The sequence below is a fragment of the Solea solea genome, chromosome 20, assembly GCF_958295425.1.
Source record: "Solea solea chromosome 20, fSolSol10.1, whole genome shotgun sequence".
Classification (NCBI taxonomy): domain Eukaryota; kingdom Metazoa; phylum Chordata; class Actinopteri; order Pleuronectiformes; family Soleidae; genus Solea; species Solea solea.
Window position 1 is genome coordinate 4385862 of NC_081153.1, and position 15455 is coordinate 4401316.

The 15455-nt window shown below is 42.1% G+C and overlaps 2 protein-coding genes across 10 annotated transcripts in view; one reads left to right on the plus strand and one right to left on the minus strand.

Annotated features, from left to right (window-relative positions):
• The window catches only part of trioa (trio Rho guanine nucleotide exchange factor a), a 75090-nt gene extending 68450 nt beyond the window's left edge, over nt 1-6640 (plus strand). For 3 of the 6 annotated variants that reach the window (XM_058619848.1, XM_058619850.1, XM_058619851.1), the window contains 9 exons: nt 617-864; nt 977-1118; nt 1225-1252; nt 1343-1505; nt 1615-1736; nt 2385-2463; nt 2594-2794; nt 3017-3155; nt 3566-6640. In XM_058619848.1, coding sequence (XP_058475831.1) covers nt 617-864; nt 977-1118; nt 1225-1252; nt 1343-1505; nt 1615-1736; nt 2385-2463; nt 2594-2794; nt 3017-3155; nt 3566-4123 — 1680 coding nt within the window. In that variant the 3' untranslated portion in view covers nt 4124-6640. Of the gene's footprint in view, nt 1-616; nt 865-976; nt 1119-1224; nt 1253-1342; nt 1506-1614; nt 1737-2384; nt 2464-2593; nt 2795-3016; nt 3156-3565 lie in introns of those variants that run through there. The other 3 variants (XM_058619849.1, XM_058619853.1, XM_058619852.1) reach the window with 2 other exon arrangements.
• Nucleotides 6641-8849: 2209 nt separating this feature from the next.
• Nucleotides 8850-15455, minus strand: part of LOC131447130 (growth factor receptor-bound protein 10-like) — a 51534-nt gene continuing 44928 nt past the window's right edge. For all 4 annotated transcript variants that reach the window (XM_058618618.1, XM_058618619.1, XM_058618621.1 and 1 more), the window contains one exon: nt 8850-15401. In XM_058618618.1, the coding sequence (XP_058474601.1) occupies nt 15255-15401 (147 nt within the window). In that variant the 3' untranslated portion in view covers nt 8850-15254. The remainder of the gene's footprint in view (nt 15402-15455) is intronic.

The window sequence follows — 15455 nt, forward strand, 5'->3', positions numbered from 1 at the left end:
TACTACACATTTCTGACAACCTTCACTGCTCTTCAACATCATCCTCGCTAGCAAGTTTGTCAACATGTTTACAGACTCTCTGTCTAGTGGAACTCCTTCAGCTCTTCAGCGATTTCCCTTTTCCAGGCTGTTCCTAGATCTTACTTCTAACAAAAGCTTCTACTAACACCTGACTTCCTCTTGGCCGTCACTTCACACCTCCTTGCTGTCTTCATGGTTTATTACTTACAGTAAATCTACTTTTCCTGCAACTAACCTCCAACGTAACGTTTGCGGTGTCGCCCGCAAACGTGCTCGATACCAAGACCGCCTCATACAACCTCGCGTTCCTCCTCTTGTCTTTGCCTGGAGCGACAAAGCAAAGACGAGTGACGTGGAAATCATCTTTCTCCTGCCTTTCTTCATCAATTAACTCTTTTCCAAGAAGAAAAATAACGAATCACTGTTTTGTCCTCCTTCAGTGTAGTGTTTTATGTTTTCGGTGGCGAGTGAACTTTTGTCTTCTTTGTTTCTCCACTTTTTTTCACCAAAACTACTGAGATTTATACATTTACATGCAAATCAGAAGAACGTGATGAACTTACCTGTTTGTTCATGTTTCCGTCCTGTGGTGCAGAGTGAAAGTAGCAGCAGCAGTAGCGTATCCACCATGTTGGTGACCCAGGACTACATGGCTGTGAAGGAGGATGAGATCAGCGTTATTCAGGGCGAGGTGGTTCAGATCTTGGCCAGCAACCAGCAAAACATGTTCTTAGTGTTCAGAGCGGCGACTGAGCAGGGCCCCGCCGCCGAGGGCTGGATCCCCGGGTTTGTGCTGGGACACACTTCAGCCATCGTCCCCGACTGTCCCGAAGGATCCATCAAGTAAGGGATACGAAAGAACTGTCGATTCAAAAATTTAATCCAACATAAACGACAAATGTAATACATTTTAATACATGTATATCATGTTCTTTTATTTACCTTGTTGTTCCAGCAGGAAGTCTTCATCGTGGCACACGTCCCTGCGCATCCGTAAAAAGTCTGAGAAGAAGGAGAAGGAGGCGAAGAAAGAGACCAAGCTGGAAAACGGTTACAGGAAGTCCAGAGACGGCCTGGCTAATAAAGTTTCTGTAAAGGTGAGTTGATGAAAATGTCTGATTTAAACGCTGATCCTTCTGCTCCTGTATTTGTCACTCATGCTTTTCTTTTCTTTTGTCCCCCCCCCCCCTTTTTTTCTTTCAGCTTCTAAATCCAAACTACATCTATGATGGTAAGTGTGAACTTCTTTTCAGCTTAAAATGACGACAAAACCCCAATTAAATATCTTAAATAAAGCCGTATTCCTACTTTTTTGGTTCAGTTCCCCCAGAGTTTCTTGTACCTCTGAGTGACGTGACATGCGACAATGGAGAGAGCGTCACTCTGAGGTGTAAGGTCTGTGGTCGACCTCGGGCCGCCGTGACCTGGAAAGGACCCAACCAGAGCAACCTCACCAACAATGGACACTTCAGCATCGCCTACACGTAAAGAAAACACAGCAGGAGTCTGTCTGTCTGTCTGTCTGTCTGTCTGTCTGTGTGTCATCAGACTGTGGCTTTAATTACATATACGTGTTGTATTCTATTGTTTCAGTGATACCGGTGAAGCGACACTGCGGATAATTGGTGTCGCGTCTGAGGATGACGGCGTTTACACGTGCGTTGCCACTAACGATCTGGGCAGCGTGGCATCGTCGGCTAGCCTCAGAGTATTAGGTGAGAGCACACTATCACGATCAAAGACGCTGCATTTAAGAGCTGCAACTAACGATTATTTTCTCGATTAATCGTTTGGTCCATAAAATATCAGAAAACGTTAAAAAATGTTGATCGTGTTCGTCAAACGTGGAAATTATGATGTTCTCAATTGTCTTGTTTTGTCCACAAACCAAAATGATCAACTTTTAATGATTTCTTTGTTATCCAGAGCAAAGAAATTAAGAAAATGTTCACATTTAAGAAGCTAAAACAATCGGAAATCTTGTTTTAATCATGAAAAAGAACTTCAAACTGATGAATCGATTGTTTCAGCTCTACTGCATTAAAAAAAAAAAAGTCTGATTTTAGTCAGACTAAGACAATAAAGTTTCCTTAATGTCATGTTAACATGTTGGACTAACGTACCTGGATAATGCGACTCATAGTCCGATTAATCCTGCATGTATATGGATAGTCGGACTTGGCGTTCTGCGCATGCAACAAAATATCCTCCCCAGTCGCACTAGCTTATAAAAGGCATACGGAACCACCTGCGGAGGAGGAGACAGACATACTTGGACTGACACCCGTCTTATTCAGACTATGGCCTTAGCTCGATTAAACTGTGCCTGGAAACCTACTGACTGATCCATGTGTTTGTCTCAGCTGTGTCCACTGATGGGATCAGAGTGAGCTGGAAAGACAACTTTGAGTCTCACTACACTGAAGTGGTTGAACTGGGAAGGTAATGTCATTTTTTCTTAAACATAAACTTGTCAGTGCCGTTAAAGAAATCCACTTTTCTACGATGAAACGTGAAGCACACGACCTCACCAGTGTACGTCCGTCCGTCCTCCCCGTTTTCTCCTCACCAGGGGTCGTTTCTCCGTCGTCAAGCGCTGCGACCACCTGGGCACCAAGCGCTCGGTGGCGGTCAAACAGGTGAACAAGAAACTGATGAGGAGGGACCGCGTCACCCAGGAACTCAATCTGCTCCAGAGGCTCCAGCACCCCCACATACTCAGCCTGATCGACACGTATGAAACCCCCAGCAGCTACGTTGTGGTCCTGGAGATGTGAGTGTCTACTCGGACACGAGGGGGAAATAGGAAGTCCTCCAGGACACTAGGGGGAGTGGTGTTATGGCCCTGAGGACTCTTATCTTCTCCTTAAGTGTCTGTCTTTTAACATTTGCCATTACTTACAAACATGGACCTTCAAAAACTTAATAAATTACAGACACTTTAAAATCTTTGCTGTTCCTCTGTGTTAATGTGTCTTTTCATCATTTATGTCAGGGCCGACCAAGGTCGTCTGCTGGACTACATCGTGAGCTGGGGGAATCTGACCGAGGAGAAAGTAGCCTGCTACCTACGGGACGTTTTAGAAGCTTTACACTACCTGCACAACTGCAGGATCGCACATTTGGATGTAAAAGTAAATACTTTCGCCGCAACACATATCCCCGACCACTGCAGGACTTGACCACAATTATTAGCCCTCTTACCACAGAAAGTCTCTTAATCTTTACAGAGTCGGACTAGTTTACCAGTTTAAGATGCTAAGGTTATCTCAGGTGAACAGTCAGACATGAGAATATTTTCACTGTCCTTGTTAATGTATCTATGGCAAGAAAACTATCTTTAGTTATAATTCTAAAACACCTTACCTGACCTGCAGTAGATTTAACGCCTGAAATGGAGCTTCTTGCAGTTGGATTCTCTCATTTCTTTGACTATTGACAGCATGGGATTGCACCTGCAAAAACAAGCAAGAGTTAAAATAAATACACTTAAGTGAACATGTTAAATCGAGACCCCTGATAGTCTGTGCTCTCTTATCTTCAGCCTGAGAACCTGCTGGTGACCCACAGTTCCAGCGGCCAGCCGACGGTCAAACTCACAGACTTTGGCGATGCCGTCCAGCTCAACAGTGCCCACCATGTCCACCCTCTCCTGGGCAGCCCCGAGTTTGCCTCCCCAGAACTGGTCCTCGGAGAGCCGGTGTCACTGACCTCGGACCTGTGGAGCCTGGGCGTCGTGACCTACGTGCTGCTGAGCGGCGCCTCCCCCTTCCTTGACGAGAGTGCCGAAGAGACATGCTTGAACATCTGCCGGCTGGACTTCAGCTTCCCCAGCGATTACTTCCAGGGTGTCAGCCAGGTGGCCCGGGACTTTGTGTGCCTGCTCCTGAGGACTGACCCCAGCAGGAGACCTTCAGCTGGGCTCTGCCTGCAGGACCCGTGGCTGCAGGCTGGTCTGACCGACGGTAGCTCGAGAGCAGAGTGCTGCCTGGACACCTCCCGCCTCATCGCCTTCATAGACCGGCGGAAACACCAGACTGACGCCCGGCCCATCGGAGGCGTCAGGAGCTTCATCCACAGTCGCCTTCAGCCTCGAGTTTGAAATCAAACAAGCCGACGCCGTGACCAGAATACAGCAGGAGAAAAAACTGGGACGCAGATTCCTTTGGATCGAGCATCTTGGATTGTCTAGTTGTAAAAAAAAAAAGAAAGAAGGAGAAACGATAAATGCTGATCTGATCCTCGTTCACAGAATGTTGCTTTTACTTAAAGTCCTGTAGTCCTTTTATCAGTTCAACTGAGACCTTGTGAGGTCTTAAGCCAATCAGAGCCCTAGAGAACCGAGTTCTCACCACGTAAAGTCATGGATGCCTTTCGTCTACTGCTGCTTGCTTGATTCAACTCAAAACAGATTTTATACTTACATGAACAAAAAGCCTAATAATAATAATAATAATAACAAAAATAATAATAATAAAAAATAATAAAAAAAATAACTATGAAGTAATTTATTTTCCTTTGCAAGAGTAAAAGCTGATCAGTAGAGCCAGGTGATCAGCCTCACTGCACAGACGCACAGCTTTCAGGGGGAAAGTGATGGCGCCGAGAGGCAAACTGCCCTCCCTGTCGTCGCCGTCGAGGGTCTCAGACGTGGTGCGCCTTTGCTCTTTTACACCAAACTGTAACTCAAAAAGACTTGTGAGGAGCAGCAGCCCTTTCTTATAGAAAACTATGTATAGAAAAGGAAAAAAAAAAGTACTGTCTAAGTTTCCAAGGAGAGAAAAACACACACACACACACACACACACACACAGACAATTATAGAAAATGTTGACCAGTTGAAAGTTGCCATGCTACTTTGGACTTCCGTAGACGGCGGCCGAGCTTCTTCGAGACATTTATACGTGCGATCAGAGCTTTTTTTGATGGCTGCGCTTACATGACGTAACCTAATCTAAAAAGACACCATAAATGATGACCATGTCGCAAGTAAACAAAGCTGCACTGTCCAATCCGAGAAGAAACTCTATAGACATCCATCGTTTGCTTTTCCTAGAACAAACTTGTGTTGCGCAGATATGAGATGTTTTAAGCCTTACCTTGTAAATAGACTCTGGCCTTCTATCGCCCTTACATTCACAGTGTGAGACTGTCGGTGTCCAGCGGGGGCACTGGTCAGCCAAATCAGATGTGAGTGAATGTGGAGGCAGACGAGGACTTGTTACTGTAAATGCACTCATTGTATGTTATGTTTTGATTATTATGTGCAATGTTGCGGCTTTAACATTTTATGCAACTATTTATGAAGACATCTGTTGTATCTGTAATAAATCTAGAGAAAAAGCACGTACTTGGTACTGCAAGCACTGCTGGTAGTTTGTGTTTATTTGATTGCGAGTGTGTTACGACATCCAGGCGGCCAGCTCGTGTGTGTGTGTGTGTGTGTGTGTGCGCGCGTGTGTGTATGGAAGTAAATCTGTGCCACTTTGAATTTCTAACACTGAAATTTTTTGTATCGAAATCAGACTCTGATTTTGAAAAGCCATTACATTTCAAGTGTTGATTTTTTTTATTTCAACTTTTTTATTTCAAATTAAACTTTTTAGATTTGAATTGTTTTTGAAAAATTCAAAGAATTGAGTCTAAAAAAATTCAATGTCTCAAAATGTTCTGTCAAAATTCAACTTTTGATTTTTTGAGAATTAATTCTTTAAGATGTCGATTTTTTTTACACTGAATTTATTTTAACATTGACAAAGTCAAGTGTTAGAAATTCAAACTCTATGGCACAGGTGTGTGTGTGTGTGTGTGTGTGTGTGTGTGAGATAGAGGTCACGGCTTACAATCATGAGTTGATCAAAAAATAATTTAACACTTTTTTTTTTTTTTCTACTGTATGCCTCTGTAGTATTGGTACACCAAAGTCACTCTAGCTTTATAGTACATAACAAAACTGTTTGGCGATTATGTGTCACATGAAATGACAGTTTACACGAGTTAAACACGACAGTTTGTCCTAAATAAATGAAAAAAGGCAGAGGGACAGAGAATCGAGCGGGGAGATTTTGCCACGTCATTAACGACGTGATGCCGGAACTTAATGTACAAACACTTGTTGCCAAAAATCCATAAATTCCTTTTTTTTTTTTTTTTTTACTTCAAAAGAAAACATTTATTCCTTCCCTCGCAATTAACAAGTGGCTATTTTGTGTGACTAGTTTGATTTTTCCTCAAATGAAAACAACGTAGCCACGGTGCGAACTTCCCTGTTCTGAGGTGAAATGGTTTCCAACAGGAACAGAAGTCACAGTCCTCTGTTACCTTTTCTATTTATTTTTAAAAGGTGTGCACAGACAATTACAAACAGAAACTTGGACTGGATACCTCACTTAAGGGTTTTTGTGTTTCTTCATTGTTTGTCTTTTCTTTTTTTTTTGTCATGTTTGTTTCCAGTTTCATAAATTACATGTTTGGTATTTGTTTTTATGTTGTTGTTATTGTTGTTTTTTTAATCTTTGCATGTATATTTCTTTGTACAGATCATACATATTTTTCTTGTGTAAATATTCTCATTTTTGTTCATCAGTTAATTTGAAAATTAAACAATGAACACATTGCACCCTGTTTTGTTTCTTTATGTTTGCGTTTCTTCCTTTTTACGACACTTAGATTTAACTATTTAATAAATTAAAATAATTACTTAACGTCATTAACTCCCAGGCGTCGGTTTAATTTACTACCCTCTTAAGGGACAAACATTTCCACTAAAAAGAAACTTGATTTTAACCCTTTAAATGACAGTTTGATTACATGATGCTAATGGTTTTTTTAATAAATAACAGTAACATAAAGTAATCAAACTGGTTGCAGCACTAAATATTAGGAAAAGGTCATTGAAAATACTAAAAATAAACTTTTGGGTGTAATATAACTATATATAAGTCAGGTCACCACCAGCTTTTTGTGTCTTATTATTTATGACTGATGTAACTGGGAAAAAAAGGTCTTTCCTCTGTTATTTTGATAAAATATCCTGTAACTTAATATTAAACAGGAAACATTCAACCAGAAGGATGTAGGATATGTGTTAATAACATGCTTTGTACTTTTTTGCTATAGTACTTCACCAGTTTGGGAGGGAAGGGTGGGAGGACTGTAAAAACTGGATATGTTTATTAAACCTGCACTGGGAGGACATGTACAGTGAAACTACACAGTGTAAGTATAGTTCTAGTGTAAGAGTAATAACACTTGTAACCCATAGAAGCTGAAAAAATGTGTGATTTCAAGACTGCACACATTTTGTTCCTGCATTTTCTGAACGTGTTCCAATAACGTGGAATAATTGGACTGTATTGTCATTCTGAACAAATCTAATGACGGCCTAAGACTTTTTGCACAGCACTGGATTGTCATGAAACAGATGAGAGGGTGAGACTGCTGTGATGTGTTCAGGTTAGAGTTAAAACCAAGGTCTTACACTGCCCTCTAGTGGCCGTTTGCTCACAGTAAGAGAAGAGAATGTTTTTCACAATCCTCAAATTTCCTCCAATCCTTTGTTTTTGAAGGTGTTTGCTCAGTTTTGTCTGATTTAAATTATGTGGCATTATGATAATGTGTAAACTGATGGTTATTTTCCTTTACTTCATCTTTGTACAGGAAGTGTAAATTGGTCAAGTATATATTGTGTAGGATTTTTATTATAGATCATTCTTTTAATTTTGTTATTGACTTTACCGAAATTTGACTAGTAAAAACTGAACTGCCTCAAAATGACGTCACAGATGTCCGTAATTCAGGTTTTGCTGGTCAAAATGACATAAAATATATCATATTTCAGCTGTGACTAATAAGAATGACGTCACAGATATCGACAACTATAATTCATACACAGTGAAATTATGGCTTGACAAAATTACGTCACATATAGCTGTAACGATATTCCAGAAAGTCAAACTTGGCGATTGAACGTTGAAAAGACTTGCCATAGTAAAGCAGACAAAGAGCATAATGACGAAGTGACGAGAGGACATTCGCCAAACAAAACAGGATGTGTCAAAATAAAACAGGAAATCCACACAAAAAAAACACTTTCCCAGTAAGTAACTACAAGACAAAAAAAAAAAAAATGTAAAACGATATCAGATAAATTTAAGTCCAATGAAATGAATAAAGTCAGGGTTAGTATCGTATTTACTCACTTTTTGGTTTCCGGTCCTCTGCCGTTACTCTTCGTGCGCTTGCACGTTTCCAAACACGTGGTTTCGGCCCCTTTTTTTTGACTAATATATATTTACACTAATGAAAACAATAATAACAACAACTTTATCGTACGTGTTACCGGAGGAGGCTCCTCCTTCTCCACCAGCTGATAATCATTCCGTTAATTAACACTGATCATACGTCACTATGTGGGTCAAGGCTTTTATTTTGATGGTCCACCACTGTTGATCATCTGCTGGTAATCCACAGATATTCAGTTATATCTGCTGTTCGCAGGTGTTTTTCACTTTAATTACATTCAATTAAATGATCCTGACACACATTTTATACATGCACGTGTAGTTAACCGTCAACTATAAAGAAATAAATGTCAACAATCAACTATAGGAATTCATCAGATTAGGTTTGTTTTTTATTTAATTCATGGAAAAATAAAATAATAACATATATAATAATAATAATAACATAAAAATGCATGTTTTAGTCAGTTGTATAACATGCATGAGATTGTTTAACTGTTGAGTTAAAATGACCCTTTCATTGACTTTAATGTTTGTTTTTATTACAGCGATATAAACAGAGGAAAAACAGACGAGCCAGCTGGATTTGGTTTATAGCAATGTTGTCTTTTATTCTAATTTCCAATAAACACAGAATATATCAGTCCCTTATTTGTACAAAAAATACCTGAACAGGATACAATGTAGATCCAGGAGCCGTTACAGACAGAATGAAGCAAAGCACAGTGGGGGATCTGAAAAATACTTAAAAAAAAATAAAAATTACTGTCAATTTGCTCTTTATTTTCCTTCCCTGAAATATTTATTGGCTCCAGCTTATGATGACTTCAACCCGAAAAAAAGCGCAACCAACACAGAGTCGTCCATGTTGATGAGACTTCAATGTGTGTGTGCGTGTGTGTGTGTGTGTGTGATGCTGACCTGACATAAGATTTTAGATTTATTTCCAGTAGGATCATGTTTTTTCACATTCAGCTGGCTGTAAATGACGGCAACTAAGGGCCTGTTACTATTCACAAAAACAAGAGGCACCTGCTGCAAGAATAGGCTATGATGAGATAGAAGAATTAAAAAAAATAAAATAAAATAAACGTTGCACCTTAAAAAAAGAGTAAATGGAGAAATGCACAACCCTCTTGAGCTACAGCGTATAATTGCACTAATTGTGATTAAAGGTGTACAAAGAACATCTCTAAAGGTTAAGTCTTAGTGTGTGTGCTCTCAATAAATCCCCACCGCTGTGTGTGTGTGTGTGTGTTCAGGATTATCTAACATCCAAACATTTACTGTGGTGTTACGTTAAAGTAAATGACAAAAAACAGACGAGTCTGTCAGCTTATGTTCAGAAATTTGACACGTAAAAATCCAGTTTGATCTCTAAAAAATAAAAATAAAAAACAGCTTAATTTAATACTGTATAATAATGTGGTGTAGTATTTATATATATATTTATATTTAAGGTATTTTTGTGTCAAACCAAAGAAAATAAACATTACTGACAATATACACACAAATAATGGGAAGAAAAAAAATTGGACAAAATAAATCATTCTTCATTTTACATGGAGTTATGAGCAAAAGCATAACGCCCCATACATAGTGATCTGTGACCTAGGTACAGTGTTAGATCTACGTCTTCTCCATAGCTTCACATACTTAAGAAAAAAGAAAAATGATATACTGTACACTGCTTAAGTCGTTATGCTCGTGTGTAGGATTGCATCGCACAAACCCAGTTCCAAAAGAAAACTGTGTAAAAATACAAATTAAAAAACAGAACGCAATGATTTGTAAATGTCTAGTCACAACAGAACAAAAGACAACAACATATCAGATGTTCAAACTGAGACATTCCATGATACATTTGAATTTTGATGGCAGCAACACACCTCAAAAAAGTTGAGACGGGACCAAAAAAAAAACCCAGAAAAGTAAGTGGTACATGTTCCTCAATGTAAAGTTGTGTCGACGGAACATAATATCTAGAGAATCTGGAAAAATATCTGTGTACGAGGGACAAGGCCAAAGGTCAACATGGGATGCTCATGATGTTTAAGGCGCTCAAATGGGCACTAAAGAAGGAGAAGGACAGCTCAAAAAAGCCTGCGTCTCTGATGGTATGGAGTTGCATTAGTGCCGATGGCATGGGCAGCTCACACATCTATCTGGAAAGGCACTAATCAAACAATTCTGAAACTTGGCTTCACGGTAGCAGAGGCTGTGCTGTCTGAGGACGCTGGTATACTTCCATGTACAGCTCGTGCTGACCCAACGCGCAATGTTGTGTTGATGGAACCCAACGTGCTGTTTGCGCGTGGACAGCGTGTGTGCAAACTGAATTTCAACCCCACCAGTAGGTGGAGTATTAAGCCCCAGAAAGCAGAAAAAAACATTTTGACAACAGAAGAAGTAGTCGCCAAGGATTGTCATCCAAGCCTCGACCTCAGCGACACCCCTGTGTGACGGGCCTATCAGCTGTGAGCCGCTTGCTGTAGCGTTGTTCTCTTCTTCTTTGGTAGGAATGTGTCCTATTCCCTGCATCCAGACTTGTACCGCCTCCTGATGGTGAAGTGGGAAACTACAGGACCCTGCGAGCATACCAGGGTCCGGAAGTATACCACAGGCTTTGACAGTCCAGACTTTCACCAGTAGAAGACGTTTTGTGCATCACAATACAAAAAAATCCCAAGGAATGTTGAGGAGCGAGAATCGAACTGAAAATTCCTCCAGAAACTGATTCTCCTCACTTCCCAGATTGAACTGTTCAAAGAAGACGGGGATTCTACTCAATGGTAAACCAACTTTTTTTTTTTTTTGTAGATGTATTGTTGCCATCAAATTCAAACTGAGCTAATGTTTGTCATGAAATGTTAAAATGTTGGTTTATAAGTCATTGCAATTCTGTTTTTTGACTCACATTTTTACACATAGAGTTGGGGTTGTAGCACAGTGATTTAAAAAAACAAACAAACTGTGATTTGTCCCCTGCTGACTCTCCCGCACTGACAGACAGACAGGAAAAGAGTCCTCAGTCGAGGAACAGGGAATGCTGGGATACCTCGAGCCAAAACTCTCGTCTGCTCCAAATTCAACGACGTAGCTCGACTTAAACCTCACTGATAAGAACTAAGAACTGTTTAACTGTCTCTGAAAAGGCGAGTATGATAAGAACCAGCAGACTTGGCAATCCTGAAGAGTGAATATAACAGTCTGGCCACACACACACACACACTTGTACAGCTACCTCAGTGAGAACATGGATATAATACATTACCTTAACCCTCACAACTAAACACCTCATTTTTAATCCAAAAACCAAGACTTAAACCATAAACAGCCATTTTAAAGTTGTGTTGTTTTGGTTCTCACAAAGATATACATACAAGTACACACACACACACACACACACACACACACATTCACCATAGGGTCATAGCTTACAGGCTGGACACAGGTGGGTTAGGGTTCGGGGGGGTTCAAGCATTATCCAGTCCCTGGTGAGAGTCTGTCCTGGCTGACTAGAAAAGACCTGATTGGTGGAAACACAGAGCTGGTGACACGGCCGAGTCGTGCCATTGGTGGAGCATTGTGTGTGTGTGTGTGTGTGGCAGTGGCCCTGTGTATGTGTGCGTGCATGCGTGTGTGTGTGGCAGTGGCCCCGTGTGTGTTTGTGTGCGTGCATGTCGCTGACAGTTCTCAGAGAGTTCAGTCCGCCCGGCAGCAGGGAGTGTGACAGCCTCGCTGTCATTCACTGTGAATGTGGCACAGGATGGAGGAGGGAGGGCAGCTGCAGGTGAAGGCAGCAGCAGAAGCAGCAGCAGAAGCAGCAGCAGCAGCAGCAGCAGCAGCAGCAGGAGGAGGACAAAACTAAGTAGGTGTTATGTCACATGGTTGCAGCTTTAGTGGCCTGTCACACGGCAGCAAAGAAGAAAGATAAAAAGCGTTCCAGCGTGTAACATTTAATATTTCCCCCCAATTATTATGTTTGTGTTCAATCACTTTCTGTTTGTTCTTTTTCGTTGCCCTAGAAAAAAGCTTCTTTGGACAAGGGCCTTGCTGTGCGGGTTGTAGAAACATCAACCCAAACTGGCAAACCAGCCAGAGTGTGCATCCCATGGCCAAGTGGAAAGGGAACTTGGCTTGTAACTGGAAGGGTTGCCAGATTGAATTCCCACCAGGTCAAAAAAGGTGGGGAGTTCTGGGAAGGTTTCTAGTAGAGGATGCAGAGGACTAATTCATCTGTGAGAACCTCAAAGAAAGGGACCCAATCCCCATTGCTCATTGTTAATTGGACTCTCTAAATTAAAGGGTAACTCCTTGTGCCAGTTCCACGCCTGGATAAAATGGTAGGGTTGCATCATTCATCTTAAAAATCTCGGCCAAATCAAATATGCAGATTAGCTGTGGTCACCCCTAGAGAGGGAGGAGCCACCTTCATGATACATGAAGGTCAGTGAAGTTCCCCTGACACGCTTTGGGAAAAGGGGCGACAATGTGCAGTTAACTTATTTTTACACGCTGGACCTTTAAAGAAAGAAGCCGCTGTGTGTGTGTGTGTGTGTGTGTGTGTGAGTGAGTGTTATACTGCTGTCACCTCACTTCACTCTCCTGTGACTGTGCGCTGTGCTTTTCACGACCAGGTGAGGGCACCAAACTCAAGCTTCTCCACACCACACTGCCTTTAAAATGGATGGTGTTTTTTTTAAGAGTTGATCAACTTTTTCTAGAACCTGCTTTTGTTCCTTCCTCCCCCCACTACATCTCCCAGAATGCTTATTCATTTCTTTTGATAAATCTGATTATAGAAAGAGAAAACAAATCACATCTCACATCCACACGCTGGTTTTCAGTGTCTGTGATGCACTCTCGTCTTTCTCTGCCACTGCCATCACTGATTTCTCTCTGCATGATTGTTGTAAATGAACAGATTTAAGAAAACAAGTGACGCCACAACCCCACGTGAACCTACGACGCTTCCACACTATCATATCTGGACTTTTTTACTCTTCAATAGTTTGGGCGAATTTTAGGAAATTAACTTTCTTGTTGGGTTAGATGATCAGAACAACACTACTCTCTTGTTTCAGCAGCTTATTTTTTTGTACTTTTACCAGGTTTCCAGTCTTTTAGCTGCTGACTTTTTATGATGATATGACATGCAGACTCGTCCTCATCCGACTCTTGGCGAGAAAGCAATAACGAGTATCTCAATGACACGGGTCTTACGCGTCATCTCACGTGTGTTACTCTATGTGCATTTGTTTTTAAAACACAGCTTCTATTTCATACACAAAGCACACAAGGTTCACTTAAGGCAAGCGAAGCTCATTGACACACAATCAGGTAAGTTTCACATTTCAAGTCATTTGTTCAATTCCATATTTAAACACACACACACACACAGGCGCGCACACACACACAAAAGAAAAGATAAGAAAAGAAAAGAAACGAAAAGAAACGAAACGTCATGGGAGTGCTTTTGATGATTTGTCTTTTCTGGAGTGAGGAAAAACAGTGGTCAGAATCCGAACATGAGAGCTCCAACCTATCAATATCAAATCAGGATGATTAAAATGTGCAAGCACTGAGCTCAGAACAGACTAAGGAAAAGAAAAAAAATTGACATTCAAAGACAAATTCAACGATAGATTCAACCCTAAGATTTAAAAAAAATGGTGGAAGCTGGAGGGTAGACACACGTATCCTCCTCTTCCTCCTCCTAACAGTCTTTAATGGTGCAGCCGGGTCAAGAGCACATTCTCTTCTTTTTCTTTTTTTTCCGTTTGCCACGGTGCGGTCATGTTCACATGAGCCACACGCAGGTCCAACATGTTCCCAAACCTTCCTGAAAGGCACTGCATAATCAGCCATGATTCTCCCTCTCTCTCTCTCTCTCTCTCTCTTGCTCCCACGCCGCTGTAATCCAATCACAGCTGGCGGAGATTCACATGCAAGCTATTCAGAAGGGCAGGGGACGAAGAAGGAGGAAGTGGAGGACGACGAGCGGAGAGCAGCCAGCTTCCTTCAGCTCGAGAGAACAGCTGTCGCCGCCTGCTCCGCCCGGGAGTGCAAAACTAGTTCTGCATTGAATCAACAGTAATCAAACAGCATTAAAATTACATCAAGTAATCAACTCTACGTGAGAGGCTCGTTACGGCCTCCCTGATAAACATTCCTCTGCCCTTTCAGCAAACCCTCGCCACTGCTCTGCTTCTCTTGCCTTTAGCTACTTCTCTCTTCTCCTACAACTTTTGTCTGAGCTTGTGTGGAGGTGGGGATCGGAGGATCGGAGGATCGGGGGTTCGGGGGTTGTCGCACCAGCGTTTGTAAGATTGCAATTGGGTAGGACACAGCAGATATGCTAAGTCAAGCTTGTCTGTGTTCTTAGGCAAGGAGCGGGGATGGAGGTGTGAGAGTGGGGGGGGGGGTCAGCTTATCCAGACTGGACTGCACAGGTTGAGGAAACTCTTGGATCAAGTTTGATAAGACCCAGAGAGGTTCCTGTCCATCCCTGATGATTGATGAGGAAGTCAGAGGGTGGCGCTTCCTACCCACCTCGGCAGTGAGGGGGGCAAGGGTGGGGTAGGCACCACAGCTTATCAGGCCTGGAGGGGGTGTGTGGGTGGGGGGGACATTGAGGGGGGCTGGAAGGTTCAAAGGAAGGATCCATCTGAGAGGTCTTGAGTTTGCACACTGAATGGTCTCGTTCAAGGGTTAAAGTTCGAGTCTCTGGTCCAAGCCGTTCCCAATCAAACATCCAAACAGCCACAAGGTGGAGAAAAGCTAAGCACACTGGGGCATCAGACCTGAACTGGCGGCTCCTGTTGAGACGTTCCCAAAAAACTTGACTCAACTTTTTCTCTTTCTCCTCGACCTCTTTTGTGTTGGTGAGGGAAGGGTGGGAGGGGAGGGGACTGTGACAGGGTCTCAGGGAGGAAGGTGTGCAAAAAAGGTGGAGGTGTGTGTAGGGCGGTGGGGGGGGCTGGAGTGTCACAAGGCCACGTTGGTGCAGGGATGTTTGAGCTTGCAGGGCAGCACTCCTCTGTTGAGCTGGTAGAACTCCACCAGGTGGATCAGATCGGTGAACTTGGTGGTGCCGTCGTCAAGGCTGAAGAACACCTGACCGTCCTCCTCGTACTTCACACAGAGAGGAGGAGAGAGGACAGTTAGCCCACATGTGACAATAAGAAG